Source organism: Lates calcarifer, linkage group LG18 (genome assembly GCF_001640805.2).
Source record: "Lates calcarifer isolate ASB-BC8 linkage group LG18, TLL_Latcal_v3, whole genome shotgun sequence".
Classification (NCBI taxonomy): domain Eukaryota; kingdom Metazoa; phylum Chordata; class Actinopteri; family Centropomidae; genus Lates; species Lates calcarifer.
In genome coordinates, this window is record NC_066850.1 from 8,269,756 (window position 1) to 8,282,167 (window position 12,412).

At 42.4% G+C, this 12,412-nt stretch overlaps 1 protein-coding gene across 1 annotated transcript in view; it reads left to right on the forward strand.

The window, feature by feature from the left end:
* apaf1 (apoptotic peptidase activating factor 1) overlaps positions 1 to 12,412 on the forward strand; it is a 38,336-nt gene that overhangs the window by 8,475 nt on the left and 17,449 nt on the right. Inside the window, 13 exon segments of the mRNA XM_051077606.1 lie at positions 36 to 182; positions 859 to 987; positions 1,178 to 1,303; positions 2,099 to 2,137; positions 2,139 to 2,168; positions 2,170 to 2,220; positions 2,405 to 2,530; positions 4,913 to 5,032; positions 7,368 to 7,451; positions 7,453 to 7,494; positions 8,677 to 8,802; positions 8,900 to 9,025; positions 10,952 to 11,077. Of these exon segments, the coding sequence (XP_050933563.1) occupies positions 36 to 182; positions 859 to 987; positions 1,178 to 1,303; positions 2,099 to 2,137; positions 2,139 to 2,168; positions 2,170 to 2,220; positions 2,405 to 2,530; positions 4,913 to 5,032; positions 7,368 to 7,451; positions 7,453 to 7,494; positions 8,677 to 8,802; positions 8,900 to 9,025; positions 10,952 to 11,077 (1,272 nt within the window).

Genomic DNA, 12,412 nt, shown 5'->3' on the forward strand with positions numbered 1-12,412 from the left:
GTCTGTGTTTTTGTGTGTTGCTGCTGTGTATGCAGCTATTTCAGGTGTCATCTGCCAATGAGTGGAAGACGATCAACGTGAGCAGCATGTTTACTGAGAGTGATGAAGAGGTCCTTGTCAAGTGTAGCACCTGGACTGCTGACGGCAAACGCATCATATGTGCTGCCAGGAACGCTGTTTTGGTAAGTTTTGTGTTGAATGTGAACATTTGTTTGAAAGGATATATTCAGCATGTGATAAGGAGGTAAATTTAAATAGTTTGGGTGTGGGTGTGTCTCGTCAAACACGTCTCAGGTGCACAGCAGGGATCAGTTTGTCCTCCCTGCCCTTGGTGTTGGTGTGCCGTCTCATTGAAGGAGACAGGAATGAAAGGCTGTTTGTCAGCCTCAGCTTGAGAGCGTCTAAAGAGTGTGTGTCCTGGTTGTAAATGTGAGCAGCCCCTCCTCTCCTGAGCTCTCCAGAATCAGTCAGTCTTGTCCTGTAATCAGTCTGACTGTGTCCTCTACGTCTTCATCTGTTGGTATTCAGGGAAACAACACAAACACTGCAGAGATGTCTGAGCTTTAAGGAGAAGAAGGGAGATTTTAATGATGCAGGTTTACAGCAGGTTTTAATGTTGAGGCACAAGATGATAGGTTTTTCTTCATAATTCTGTGAACAATACATAATACACATATTATCAACATATATAAACTGCAGTACAAAATTGCTAACTATATGTTTGAAGTCATTTATACACAGTATCTTTTTTCTTATTTAAAATGATATTGTGTTGCGTTTACAGTTATGGCAGCTTTCTAAATCCATAATGACCAAGTGAAAAACGCTCTTGTTATCTGTCTGTTCATTGTGTCTCAGGTGTTTGATGTGGAGACGTCGGACATGTTGCTGGAGATCAGAACCAGTCGTCTGAGCATGGTGCAATACTGTCACGCCTGTCCTACCAGTAACCTGCTGGCCATCGCCTTTTCAAACTATGCTGTCGAGGTAAAACACTACTCTACATTTAGTGTCTATTTATAAATGAACTCATGCTCTTCTGTGTCTGGACCTGTTGCATTGACCTTTTAAAGTCATTAGACTAAGCAATTCTAAAAATATTTTGTTCTCAATCTTTTTGCATAGTTTACACTTGTGCATAGGAGTATAATAGTTTATGCATGTGTGTGTATTCTAGCTGTGGGACCTGGAGGCCAATAAAAAGATGGCTGACTGCAGTGGACACCTGAGTTGGGTTCAGCGCGTTCAGTTCTCTCCTGACGGCTCACAGCTTCTCTCCTGCTCTGACGACCAGACTGTCAGGGTAAGACTGAATAAATGTGTTTGATAGTGTGTGAATTTGCACAGATGCTGTCAGGATTGTTCTAATTACCTCTTGTGACAGTAAAATCGAAGTCATGCGAATACTGAACATCACAAGTTGAGTAATTATATTTACCCTGCCAGCTGTGTCAGCTCCTAGTGAGGAATACTCTTTTGATACAAAAAATGAATCTGAACTTGATTTTATATGAATAAAAGCAGTGTATACCAACTGTTTTAGGCAACAATATACTCGAAATAAAAAATGAACAGCTACTGTAAGATGTGTTATGAAAGAATTTGGTGTAGTTGTTGCCTTGACTTGCTTTAGGCTCTTTTCAGTAAAACTGAGGTTATATAAACATGAATTGTTATCTGATTTGTCCTGACTCATCGCTCCCTTAAACAAAGCAATACGTACCGTAAACAGCCTGAAAACAAAATCAATTACAGCTGCAATAACAATTATATGAAATCTCTCTGCAGTTTAGCCTGTTAAAATGGATTTTATGACCCTTACACTTACTGTTTTATATAAAGGTTGTAAATGCAATGGCCTCAACAATGTAAATGAAAAATCCGAGCCGCAACAGAACATTGACTTACTACTTGACACGACACAGATTTTCTATTTCACTTGTGTTTGCAGTATTAGTTTGGTGGCACAATGCCACATCAGAACTTTAGAGGACAAACATAAGAAAAGTGAAACGTGATGTTGTCTTTTCCTCTTTCAGAGGAAGTCCACTTGAAATTCTCCTCAAACTGAACATGTCTTGTGTTTTTTATTTTCTAGTTATGGGAGACTACGAAGGTTCATACCTCCTCTGCCATTTGCCTTGAAGAGAGACTCTGATGTTCTCTTCGAATGATGAAGAAATCATTGTATCGGCTGCAGACAACTGCAACAGACTGCAGGTGAGCCGCAGGGAAAACAGAGGAGAGGGTTTGAATGAATAAGTAAAAGGCGTTTGGCTAGTCGAAGCAGGACTGTGATGCAGGAATGTTTCGTGGGGTGTGAGATCAAGTTTGGACAAGTATGACTGTACTATGCACATATCAGGTTGTCATATAAAACAATGTGTGTGTTTGTGTGCGTCAGGTGCGTGATGGCATGACGGGATCAGTGCTGTTTCAGTCAGAAGAGATGTCGTCCAGGATCCGATGTACCTGTATGTGCAGGCAGCCCTCTGTGGTGGCTCTGGGCCAAGAGAATGGAACTGTGCAGGTAGAGAACATATGTTGAACTATATATATATATATATATATATATATATGTACTATATTTATCTTCTGAAAAATATGAATGATAATAAAAAGAATCTTCAGTTGCAGCTTTAATCCATTCCTCTGTCAAATCTACTCAAATTATTTCCATAAGTGGAAAAATTAATCTGTGGTCAGTGGTACTTATTTGAGTTTGACATTTCGGGAAATATTCTTGTCACTTTCTTGCTGAGATATGAAGATATGTTGCCACTATCTATCTGTCCATTAAATATAAAACTGCTAGGAGCCGGTTTGCTTAGCTTAAATTTCCCTGCCAGCACTTCTTAAGATACTAATGAACATGTTATATCTTATATTTGATTTGTACAAAAACAGGAAAAACTGGGATCTTAATCCGACAACTTGTGGTTTCTTCCTGGAGTCTTGTCTGTTGCTTTTGAAAAAAACTGTTTTATTTCAGTCATGAATTCTCACATCTTTGCTACAAATTTCCAAATGGCTCCTTCAACGTCAGGAAATAAAAGCTACAATGCATCTTCATTCCCTGCAGTGCACTCAGACACAGCTATAAAGTGCAATTCATGATTAAGCAAACAACCACATCTCTAGATTCAAGGTTGTAAAGTCTCTGGTTTGTATGTGTGTGTATGTCAGCAGGTTTGTGTGTATGTCCGTGTAAATCTCCGCCACGCGTTGCTGTAGGCGATGTTTTTCGAGGCATGTTGAGTCATGAGATCTGACATTAGCACTGTCACCCTCTTTATCTGTCCTGTCAGCTGTACATCAGGTCAGCTCCACACTTCTTCATCTCTCTCTTTCTCTCTACACACTTCTCTTTTTACCTGTGATCTGTATTCTCCACACTCTTCTCTACCGTTCCCTATTTTTATATTTCACATCTCTGTCACATACTACTCTTTCTCTTATTCCCTCTTTTGTTTTGTTTATCTTTCTTCCTCCTTTTGTTCTGTCTGTCCCCCTGCTCTCCGTGCTCCACTGCTCTTTGTCTTGGTGATAAATTGTTGTTTGCAGGCGGAGAATGAGGTCCTAGTCTGCTTTGTTGCAGGTGTGTGTGTGTGTGTGAATGTGTGTGTCTATTGTATGTTACACACATGCAGCAGCGGTAGAGGACATCCCTGAAATCTCCCGTCTTAGATTAAAACACAAACACTTACTCACTCACGGTCCCCTGACACATCTGTGCTGTGGCCAGGCCAGCACCCAACAGCAGAGAGCAACTCTAATTAATTAAAAGGTCTTATAGTCTTGATGAATACAGGGTTAATGATTTTAATTACAGCTCTTCTCTGGCCCTTCATCTGTCTCTCCTCTTGTCTCCTGGGCCCAGAGATTTGAGAGGGAAGGTTTATTACACTCAGGGACTTGAAGGAGCACAGATGATTGGTGATCTGAGTTCTGAAAGTAGGAGAAAATGAAAAGAAACATGAAAAAGTAAGGTATCAAAAAAACTGGTTTCATTGGTATCAGACAGTGTCCAGTGATCCCAGCCTTTTGTACTGACTGATGGACAAACTCTGAGCTCCCTGCAACTGCAACAGAGACAGCTTATATGTTAGGATTAGCTTCTGACAGTCAAATAGGATTACTTCTGATCACATACAGTATCTCAGGGAGGACATGGAAGTTTTGTACAAGAGTCAAGCATGTCCATTGGAAGGGAGTTTGTTACCTTGTCACAATGACAGGGAACAGCACTGCAGTTCATCCACAGTTTACTTTTATTTAATGGTAATGGTCTGTGTAACCACTGCCATTTTGTTGCTTTTTGTCACCATTTTGTTGAAATGAATCCAACATTTTATTGTTGTAATACAAAGATTGCAGAGCCAGTTGTGCAATTTTTCACATCGTTTGTGAAATATCTAAATTTGTAATACTTGTTTTATACCTTCTTTTACATTAGATTGGACACTGGATATTTTATACTATATCTTTTCCCTCCAGCAACAGATTTAGATACATTTAAGTGCTTTTAGTCAGAGAGTTCAGGCAACCTTCACTGCTGCAGCACCCTGAGCTGACACCAGAGGGAGCCCTGGTGTTAGCTGGTGGTGTTTCTGGTGCTGCTGACTGCTGCAGTGAAAGGAATTCATTTCCCCTTCCCTTATCTGGGCTTATTTATAACCAGTTTACTGGAGGAATAATTACAAATAATTCATCAGCTTCAGTGCAGGACTCGCTCACAGCTCCTACTGCCAGTCAATTTGACATACCAGCTTTGTTCTGCTAATGCGAATGTTGAAATGTCTTTAGGACAGATGTGCGGGAGGGAACAGAAAGTCCCTGTGTGTTTCTTAATAACTCTGAAAGTATGCAATTGTGAGTGTGAGTGTGTGTGTGTGTGTTTGTTCTGTGCCAGGCAGCAGACAGACTGACAGCTAGTCAGGTACTGAGGGCGGTTGGCTGCAGGATCCGACGACTGTTTACCTCCTACAGGGGTTTGGTGCTGGCTGTAGGGCTAAGTACAGGCAGTGTCCAGGTATGGTAGGGCAAGTGTAAAATCTGCATGCATGTGTTTGTGCTTGAGTGTTCAAGAACCACTAAATGCTGTTTGTGTGTGTGTCGGTTTGGCTGTTAAATAACTTTTTCAAAGGGCCTTTTAAGACTAATAACAGAATAGGCAGGTTAATGTCATTACTGTATGTGTCAGTAGTCATCTCATTCCTTCACCACTTTCATCCATATTTCTTTGACTTTATATGAGTTCTGTAATGCCCCAGTGACATGTTTTCTCCTTTGGTAGTAGTTAAACAAGTCTTTACATTAGCCTGTTTTTATATTTGTTTATTTAATTTTTTTTACCAAACACCCTCAGGCATAGCCCTTATTGCACCATCCCAGAAATCCTTGAGCTGGATATGTAAAGCTTGCCAAAGCGTTCTCTCGCAGGCTTTGAAACTTGCATCTCTGTGCTTAGAGCTTGGCAAACATGGTTGGCGTGCCCCGAGGCTTGTTCTGCTCAGACATTTCAACCCCGTCCTCTGAGATGTAAATATTTTAGTGCCTGGTAAAATCCCAAGAGTCACAGGCCTTTCTTCTATACTTTCAAAACTACAGGTGCTGTGATGTACTTGCGTACCTTTTTATGAATTTCACTTGTGCTCTTCAGTTATGGTTTTTGAATGACTTTCAGTAATTTATCATTTACAACGTTTGTAAAGTTAAAGACCCAACTGAAGCAACACTAAATTTGATTTTTTTTTTTTTTTTTTTTTTTTTAAATCACTGGATGGATCTGTCAGAAGGTTAATGAAGAATAGAAGCTCTGCCAAAGTAGATTTTATAATTGTAGCTGTAATATTCATTGCACCTCATAATACCTTAATTAGCCTTCATTGTACTGGTCTTTGATAAGTAGAATGAGTTCATATTGGGGATAAATTAAACTTCTGTTATTCACCTCTTTTTTTAATCCTGGGGCTACAAGAAAGCCATAAACAGATAAGCCTTAGACTGTGGATTGTACTAAATGTGATTCTCTTCCACGGAAAGTAATTTGTAAAGGTGTTTGTTTTGATGTTAGTGAGTAGTAAACATTAACCAGACTAACAGTCTACAGCCACGGACAGCTCTGTGAAGCTCCACTTAGGGACAGTGTTGCTTTGAGCTCATACTAACCACGGCATGCAAACAATGACACAGTGATAATGACAATGACAACATGCTGATGATCAGCAATTATGTTACTGCTTCCCATATTAGCTCAGTGTGGCGGCATGCTAGCGTTCGCTAATTAGCACTAAACGCACAACAGACCGATGGGAATACAGACAATCAAAATAAATTCTGACCTGATGATGGAACCAGATTAAAAAGTGGAAAAACAACCAACATTATTGCACTTTATTCTGAACGAGATGTGAAGGTCTAAAACCAGAGTTAATGGAAATCCGTTCAACAGTTATCAAGATGTTTCATTTCAAAACCCCTAAAATGGTGCTGGAGGAAAAATCATTAGCAATTATCTTTTGGGGATCATTACTGTCTGTTCAAAGTTTCATGTTGATCCATCGAATAGTTGTCAAGATTTTTCAGTCTGGACCACAGCGTTGCACCACCACACAGACCATCATTGCCTTTTCTGCTGCCACAGGCTAAAAGCTTTCACATTTTGCTTGAGACCTTCCTGAAAACCCCATCTAAGACCTCTGGAATTCCCTGGGTCTTAGTGTTAGCCCTTAACCAGCCAACCTTTCCGAGGATGTCACAAAATCTCCCATCTCCCTCGAAAGCAGCATTAAATAATCTGTGAAAGTTTCATCTCAAGGGCTTATTTTAACTGTGTTTTATGCAGAAGCAACGATCCCAAGAGAGAACACATGATGACAATTTTTTTCCTTCTTTGTGCTGGATCTTTTGAGCATCAAAGCTGTTTTGTTCTCTAGCTCCTCCAGTAAAGTCTGCAGGGCTGTCAGACCCCCGACGGCCCTCTGCGGTCTTGACCAGACTGAACGGTCACAGTCAAAGCTCACAGTTTTTCCCCTAGCTCCGCTTTCTTTTTGATGTGCTTATCACCATCAAGCCAGCAGCTGCACTTCACCTCTCTCCTCTCTCAAAATGTTACTTTTTGTCAGGATTTTTAAAGAAACTTTCTGGGACAGTCCACTCTGGGTATATCTTGGCAAATTTTAGCTATCATTTGAGGTTTGTATAGATATTCTAGACACCGGGGGTGAACTTTATGTGACTCACAGTGGAGCTCTTTTTTTGGCCAAGCAACTAGCTTTGCTTGTTTTGCACCCGAGACATACAGTAGTTCTCGCTGTTTGCTTGAGTATTTGCGATGCTAATGTTTCTTTGTTTCTTCCTTCCAGGTGTTGGAGGTGCCCTCTGGGAAGCTTCTGGCCACTCTGCTAGGACATACCAAGACGGTGCTGCACTGCCAGTTCAGCCAGAACTGGCCAAACCCTCATCACATCCTCCGAGGACACCACTATTAGGGTGTGCAACTCCTTCCCTTCCTCCATTTGTGCTTTTTGTTTCTCTGTCTTTTGCTTGGTTTTCCTGTTTGTGGTTCTCCCATTCATCATTCTCTCCCTCGTCCTCACCATCTTTTATCGCCTAGTTCATGGCGTGTTCTTTCACCTCCTCCCCCAACCTGCATCCCATTTTTCTTCTCTGCTATCGATTATTCTTCTCCTCCATCCCCATTCCTCACCTTGAGTAAAACTGCCTGCTCTGCTAAATTGCTCATCCTCCATCCATCCGTTTTTCGGGTCTCTGTGGTGTTTTCAACTTCTCTACCTGTTACACTCTACCAGCTTCTTTGTCGGCCTCTTCACCTCTCCATTCTTCATCCCCCTCTTTCGTCTCCTCTCCTTCCTTTTCCTTCTCTTTGCCTTTGGCTATTCCGCTCTCGATAGCTCTTTATCTCCCTCCCGCTCTTGTGTTGACCACGTGCAACTATCTGTGTTTGTGTGCGAATGTGTGTGTGCGTATTTCAGGCTGTTACGCTCTGTCAACCCCCACCGTTCATGCTCTGTTGCTCATTTCCCCTTTCCTCCTCCCCTCTCATCTCCTCCTCCTCCTTCTTCATCTTTTCTTTTCGCCGACAGACCTGTCCACTGCAGCACTTCCTCCCCTCTCCGACAGCGCAGCGCCTCGTTCCGTATTCATACTGCAGCTGCCTACACCATCACTTTTCTCGGACCGTCCGCCGGCTTATTCAGAATTCAAATTTGTGCTATTTGCGAGGAAATTGAAGTGTGTATTTAGATGTTAATGCAGATGCAGAGTGAATGTGAAGAGATCTAATCACACTTATGTTAGCTGGTGATGGATTCTAACCTTTGGACTCATGACAGATTCTATTCAGAAGAAGAAAAGGTGCAGCATTGCACACAAGGGCTAAGATGATAAGATAAGATGAGCTGGATGACTCTGTCTGTCCTGCCCTCTTTGAGCTCAGTTGAACTCTTGTCTCTGCTCATTTACCTGCCTGCACACTGGCATTAAACAAGTGCTCTGTAGGCGGATGTGCAGGTCCAGAGTTTTAACTCCACAGATGCATTAGCATAAACTCAGTGCACCTCAGAAACCAAAAATTCCATAAATCTGGATATTGTAACTGGGATGAAGTGAAAAGCATCAGTGGCTAAAAGATTCCTTGTCTCTGTGTTGTAGGTGTGGAGCTGGCAGTCTGGGGAGGGTAGAGTACTGAAGGGTCACAAGGAACAGGTCAGGTGCTTCTCTCTGCTCTCCCACTCACCAGCAAGACTGCTGTCCTGGTCCTTCGATGGTACTGTCAAGGTGAGGCTCAGACATATACCCGCTCAAAACACAGTTGAGAGCAGCGTAAAATCAAATGTTAAATCACCCCTCTCTTCATTCCCTCACTCACTGTAAGGTGTGGGACGTAGAAAGTGGAGAGAAGCTACAGGACATCGAGGCACATCGGGGAGCCATCCTTTCCTGTCATGTCTCACCAGACGGATGCTTCTTCGCCACCACCTCTGCTGACAAGACTGCTAAGGTTCAACACTCACACACGCACGCGCGCACACACACACACACACACACACGCCTAGTCTTACTCATGGGATGAGACATATCTGTTTGTGCTGCCAGTAACAACTTGACCTATTACACATCAGCGTCTTCCCTCTAACCTCCTTCCAAACTTATTACTTACACTGTCTACACATGGATGTGTTGTTGCAGGTGATATCTGAGGCTGTAAGTTTCTCTAGTAGGGAGACGAGGGACCTTAGAGATAAGCGTGCAGCAGCTGGCCCCAGGCCTGGAGAGTTAGCTGCGGGTCAGTCTGTCTTCCTACACCCACATTCAGTGATCATTTAGTCTGACTAAATGGCAGCCAGTGGACCTGCTGAACCACCAGCCTGGCAGGCAGGCTGACTCGCAATGGACCAACCTCCCTGTATGGATGTAGTTTTTGCCAGTCTGCCGTTTACCAAACACTGCTGTGCTTGACTTTGGCCTGACTTTGACTGACTCAGTAGGCTGGAGATGCGGTTTTCCACAAGCAGCTCTTAAATCATTGCTTTTCTTACTCATCGTCCACAGAAATGTGAACTGCGCTGCACAGTACAAGCTGAACTGTACTGAGACTGTACGCTCTTTGACACTGGCATTTTTCAGTGACATTTATTTCCTTGGATCATAAAAGGTTGTGGATTCAGTGTTGGATTTATACCTCTCAATCCAATATTCAACTATGGATGACAACTGGCGTTTCTGAGCATCCGGCATAAGAAACAATGCGAGGCCGCTCTCTCGGGCATTTGTTAAAGCAGTTGATCTAGAGCCACTACCACTGAGTTTCACACGGGAATTTGGATTTGGTCAACACTTACTGTAGAGAACAGCCACTGGGTTGCCAGCCAACCTGCTTCTGTCAGTGGATGGTAGTGAGAGAGAGTGTGTTTTATGGATTGCAACAATGATAATTGAGGTGTGTGTGTGTGTGTGTGTGTGTGTGTGTGTGTGTGTGTGTGTGTGTGTGTGTGTGTGTGTGTCTTGTGAGGCTGGTTAGCAGCCAGTCACATAGTCCTTGCTCTCCAGACCGAGTAGGGGCTTTGGTAGCTTGAAACACACACAAACACCAGAGTCCCCAGTCTCCATCTATCTAGAGGTCAAACCAGAAGGCTCAGCCATGAGTGTCTTTGTTAAGCACCACAAAAAGAGGTTCTGTGTTCTGTTCTGCTTGTTCCTTTTCCTCCATCTCTCTCTCTCCCTCTCTTTGTCCCCCTTTTTTTTTCTCTTTTTCTTTCTTTTTCTCCTGACCTTCAGATGAATGGGACTTTGTGTGCAGACATAGTTTGCGGGCTGCCAAATGAAGTGTCTAATTATGAGCTGTGTTATTTTCTGTGCAGCACAGGATGCAACCGGGGTGAGGAAGAAACACAGAGAGAAATTTAGTTTGGGAGCAGAAGGGAAGGCAGGAATATAAAGAGAACAATTGATGAGAGACAGAGATGGAAGGAAAGTGGAAAAGGGAGATCCAGGAAAAAAAGTGAGGAAAAGACAACAGCAGAAAGCGAGAAAACACTCATTAACACTTGCATCATTCTTATGCAGTGTTGTAACAACATTAACTCTGCATTTGGCACAATTATCAGTCCTCATAAACACCTGTGCACAGGTGACAACTAAATAAACTAACTATTCATTATTATTATTATTATTACCTATTTTATATTTATATTCCATCCATAATATATCACGCTCTATCCAAAGGGAGTGCATCCTGATTACCTGCCTTGTGTTACACAAACAAGTAGCTTAGTCTTCATCTGAATAGGTTGCTCTTAATAAGCACTGCAGCTCTAATGTAGAGTAAAAATTAAGTAAATGTATCCAGTGCATGCATGTTCTTTTTAAAAAGTCATACACAACTCCTGCTTTTTAGTTCTCTTGATGTGTTACTTTCTGCTCCTAGTTGTGGCACTGTGAGTCCTGGCAGTGTGTCCACACACTGAGCGGCCACCAAGACTGTGTCCGAAGCTGCCGATTCTCCTGGGACAGCCGACGCCTCGCAACCGGAGATGACAACGGAGAGATCCGGGTGAGTATTCAAAGCAATTTAGCCATGTACTTTACCCTTTTTTTTAAAAAAAAATTTTACTGTTGGTTGTTGATGTAGGAATTTAGGCTGATTAGGCTTGTTTTGCCGTTGGAAATTACCCTCAGCAAAGTGCCTAATACAAAAAGGTTAAATAGAAGGGTGGGAAATAAAGTAAGGAAAATGAGGTAGCAAAGAGAAGAGTGGAGGGACTGATGGAGGTAATTTGGAAGAAAGATAGAGGCTACAGATAAGATAGCATTATGTCACTAGTATATGAAGTAGTGACAGTGACTTAAGCCATCTTATTTGCTGTGCAATGCACAAAAATGCAATTACAGCAGACAACATTTATTCCAGAGATCACCCCATAATTACATCTCATCACTCATTTAGATTAAGTGCTCACTAATACATCATGATTGCTGCAGTGTTCAGGGGAGGGATGAGATGAAAGGAAGGTGGCAGGGCTCCTTCTCAGGAGGGGGGTACCGGAGCTGGAGGAGGTGCAGGTTGTATGAAAAGTTGGGATGAAGGGAGCAGGAAGGGGAGGAGATGTCTGACAGTAGGAGGCGAAGGAGAGGACTCAGGCTGCCAAATTGGATCCCCAAGGCTTTGGAATCGGCACCATTCGTCTGCAAACACGCATGCACGCACACACACGCATGCACTAAGTAAACAAAAAGTTAAAACTGTGTGAGAGCTAGAGAGGAAGATGAGGAAAAGTCATTCAGCACCATTCAGCCTGCAGCGACATGTGGTGGCGCAGCATCAGTCGACAAAAGGTTAATGCCCTCTGGTGGCCTCTGAGCTGAACCTGCTCCATTATCCAGAAATGGCCGAATCCATCAGATCCAATTACATAAACCACGCTGAAATCTCACCCCTGTTTCCATGGAAACAAATCTGAGTCATTCAGTACAAAAGCATGCCAAGTGTTAAATATAGCTGTATGTCTGATGTGTCATTGTCAAAGGAGCATGGCATGTGAACAGTTGCATAACAGCTGCAGAAGTCATGATGCGCTGTACCAGTGATGCTATCATTTCATGATGTGTGGTGCATTATGGGTGATTTCTCATTTGAGATTCACACTCACATCTGCACACGTTTTTTATTTTTCCATTTTGTTGAGCTTGAATGTTCACTCTTGACCTCAGAAATATAAGTGATGAAAAAATATTATCACAAGGTCACTTACTTGGTGTCTTTTGGGAGCTTTCAGCCACATTTCATGAATTTCATAAAACAATGGAATTTGCTCAGTTGCCATGGAGACAATTCAGTTATCATCACATGACCTAAGTATGACATTTGCAAGAGACCATCCTTGAGCAG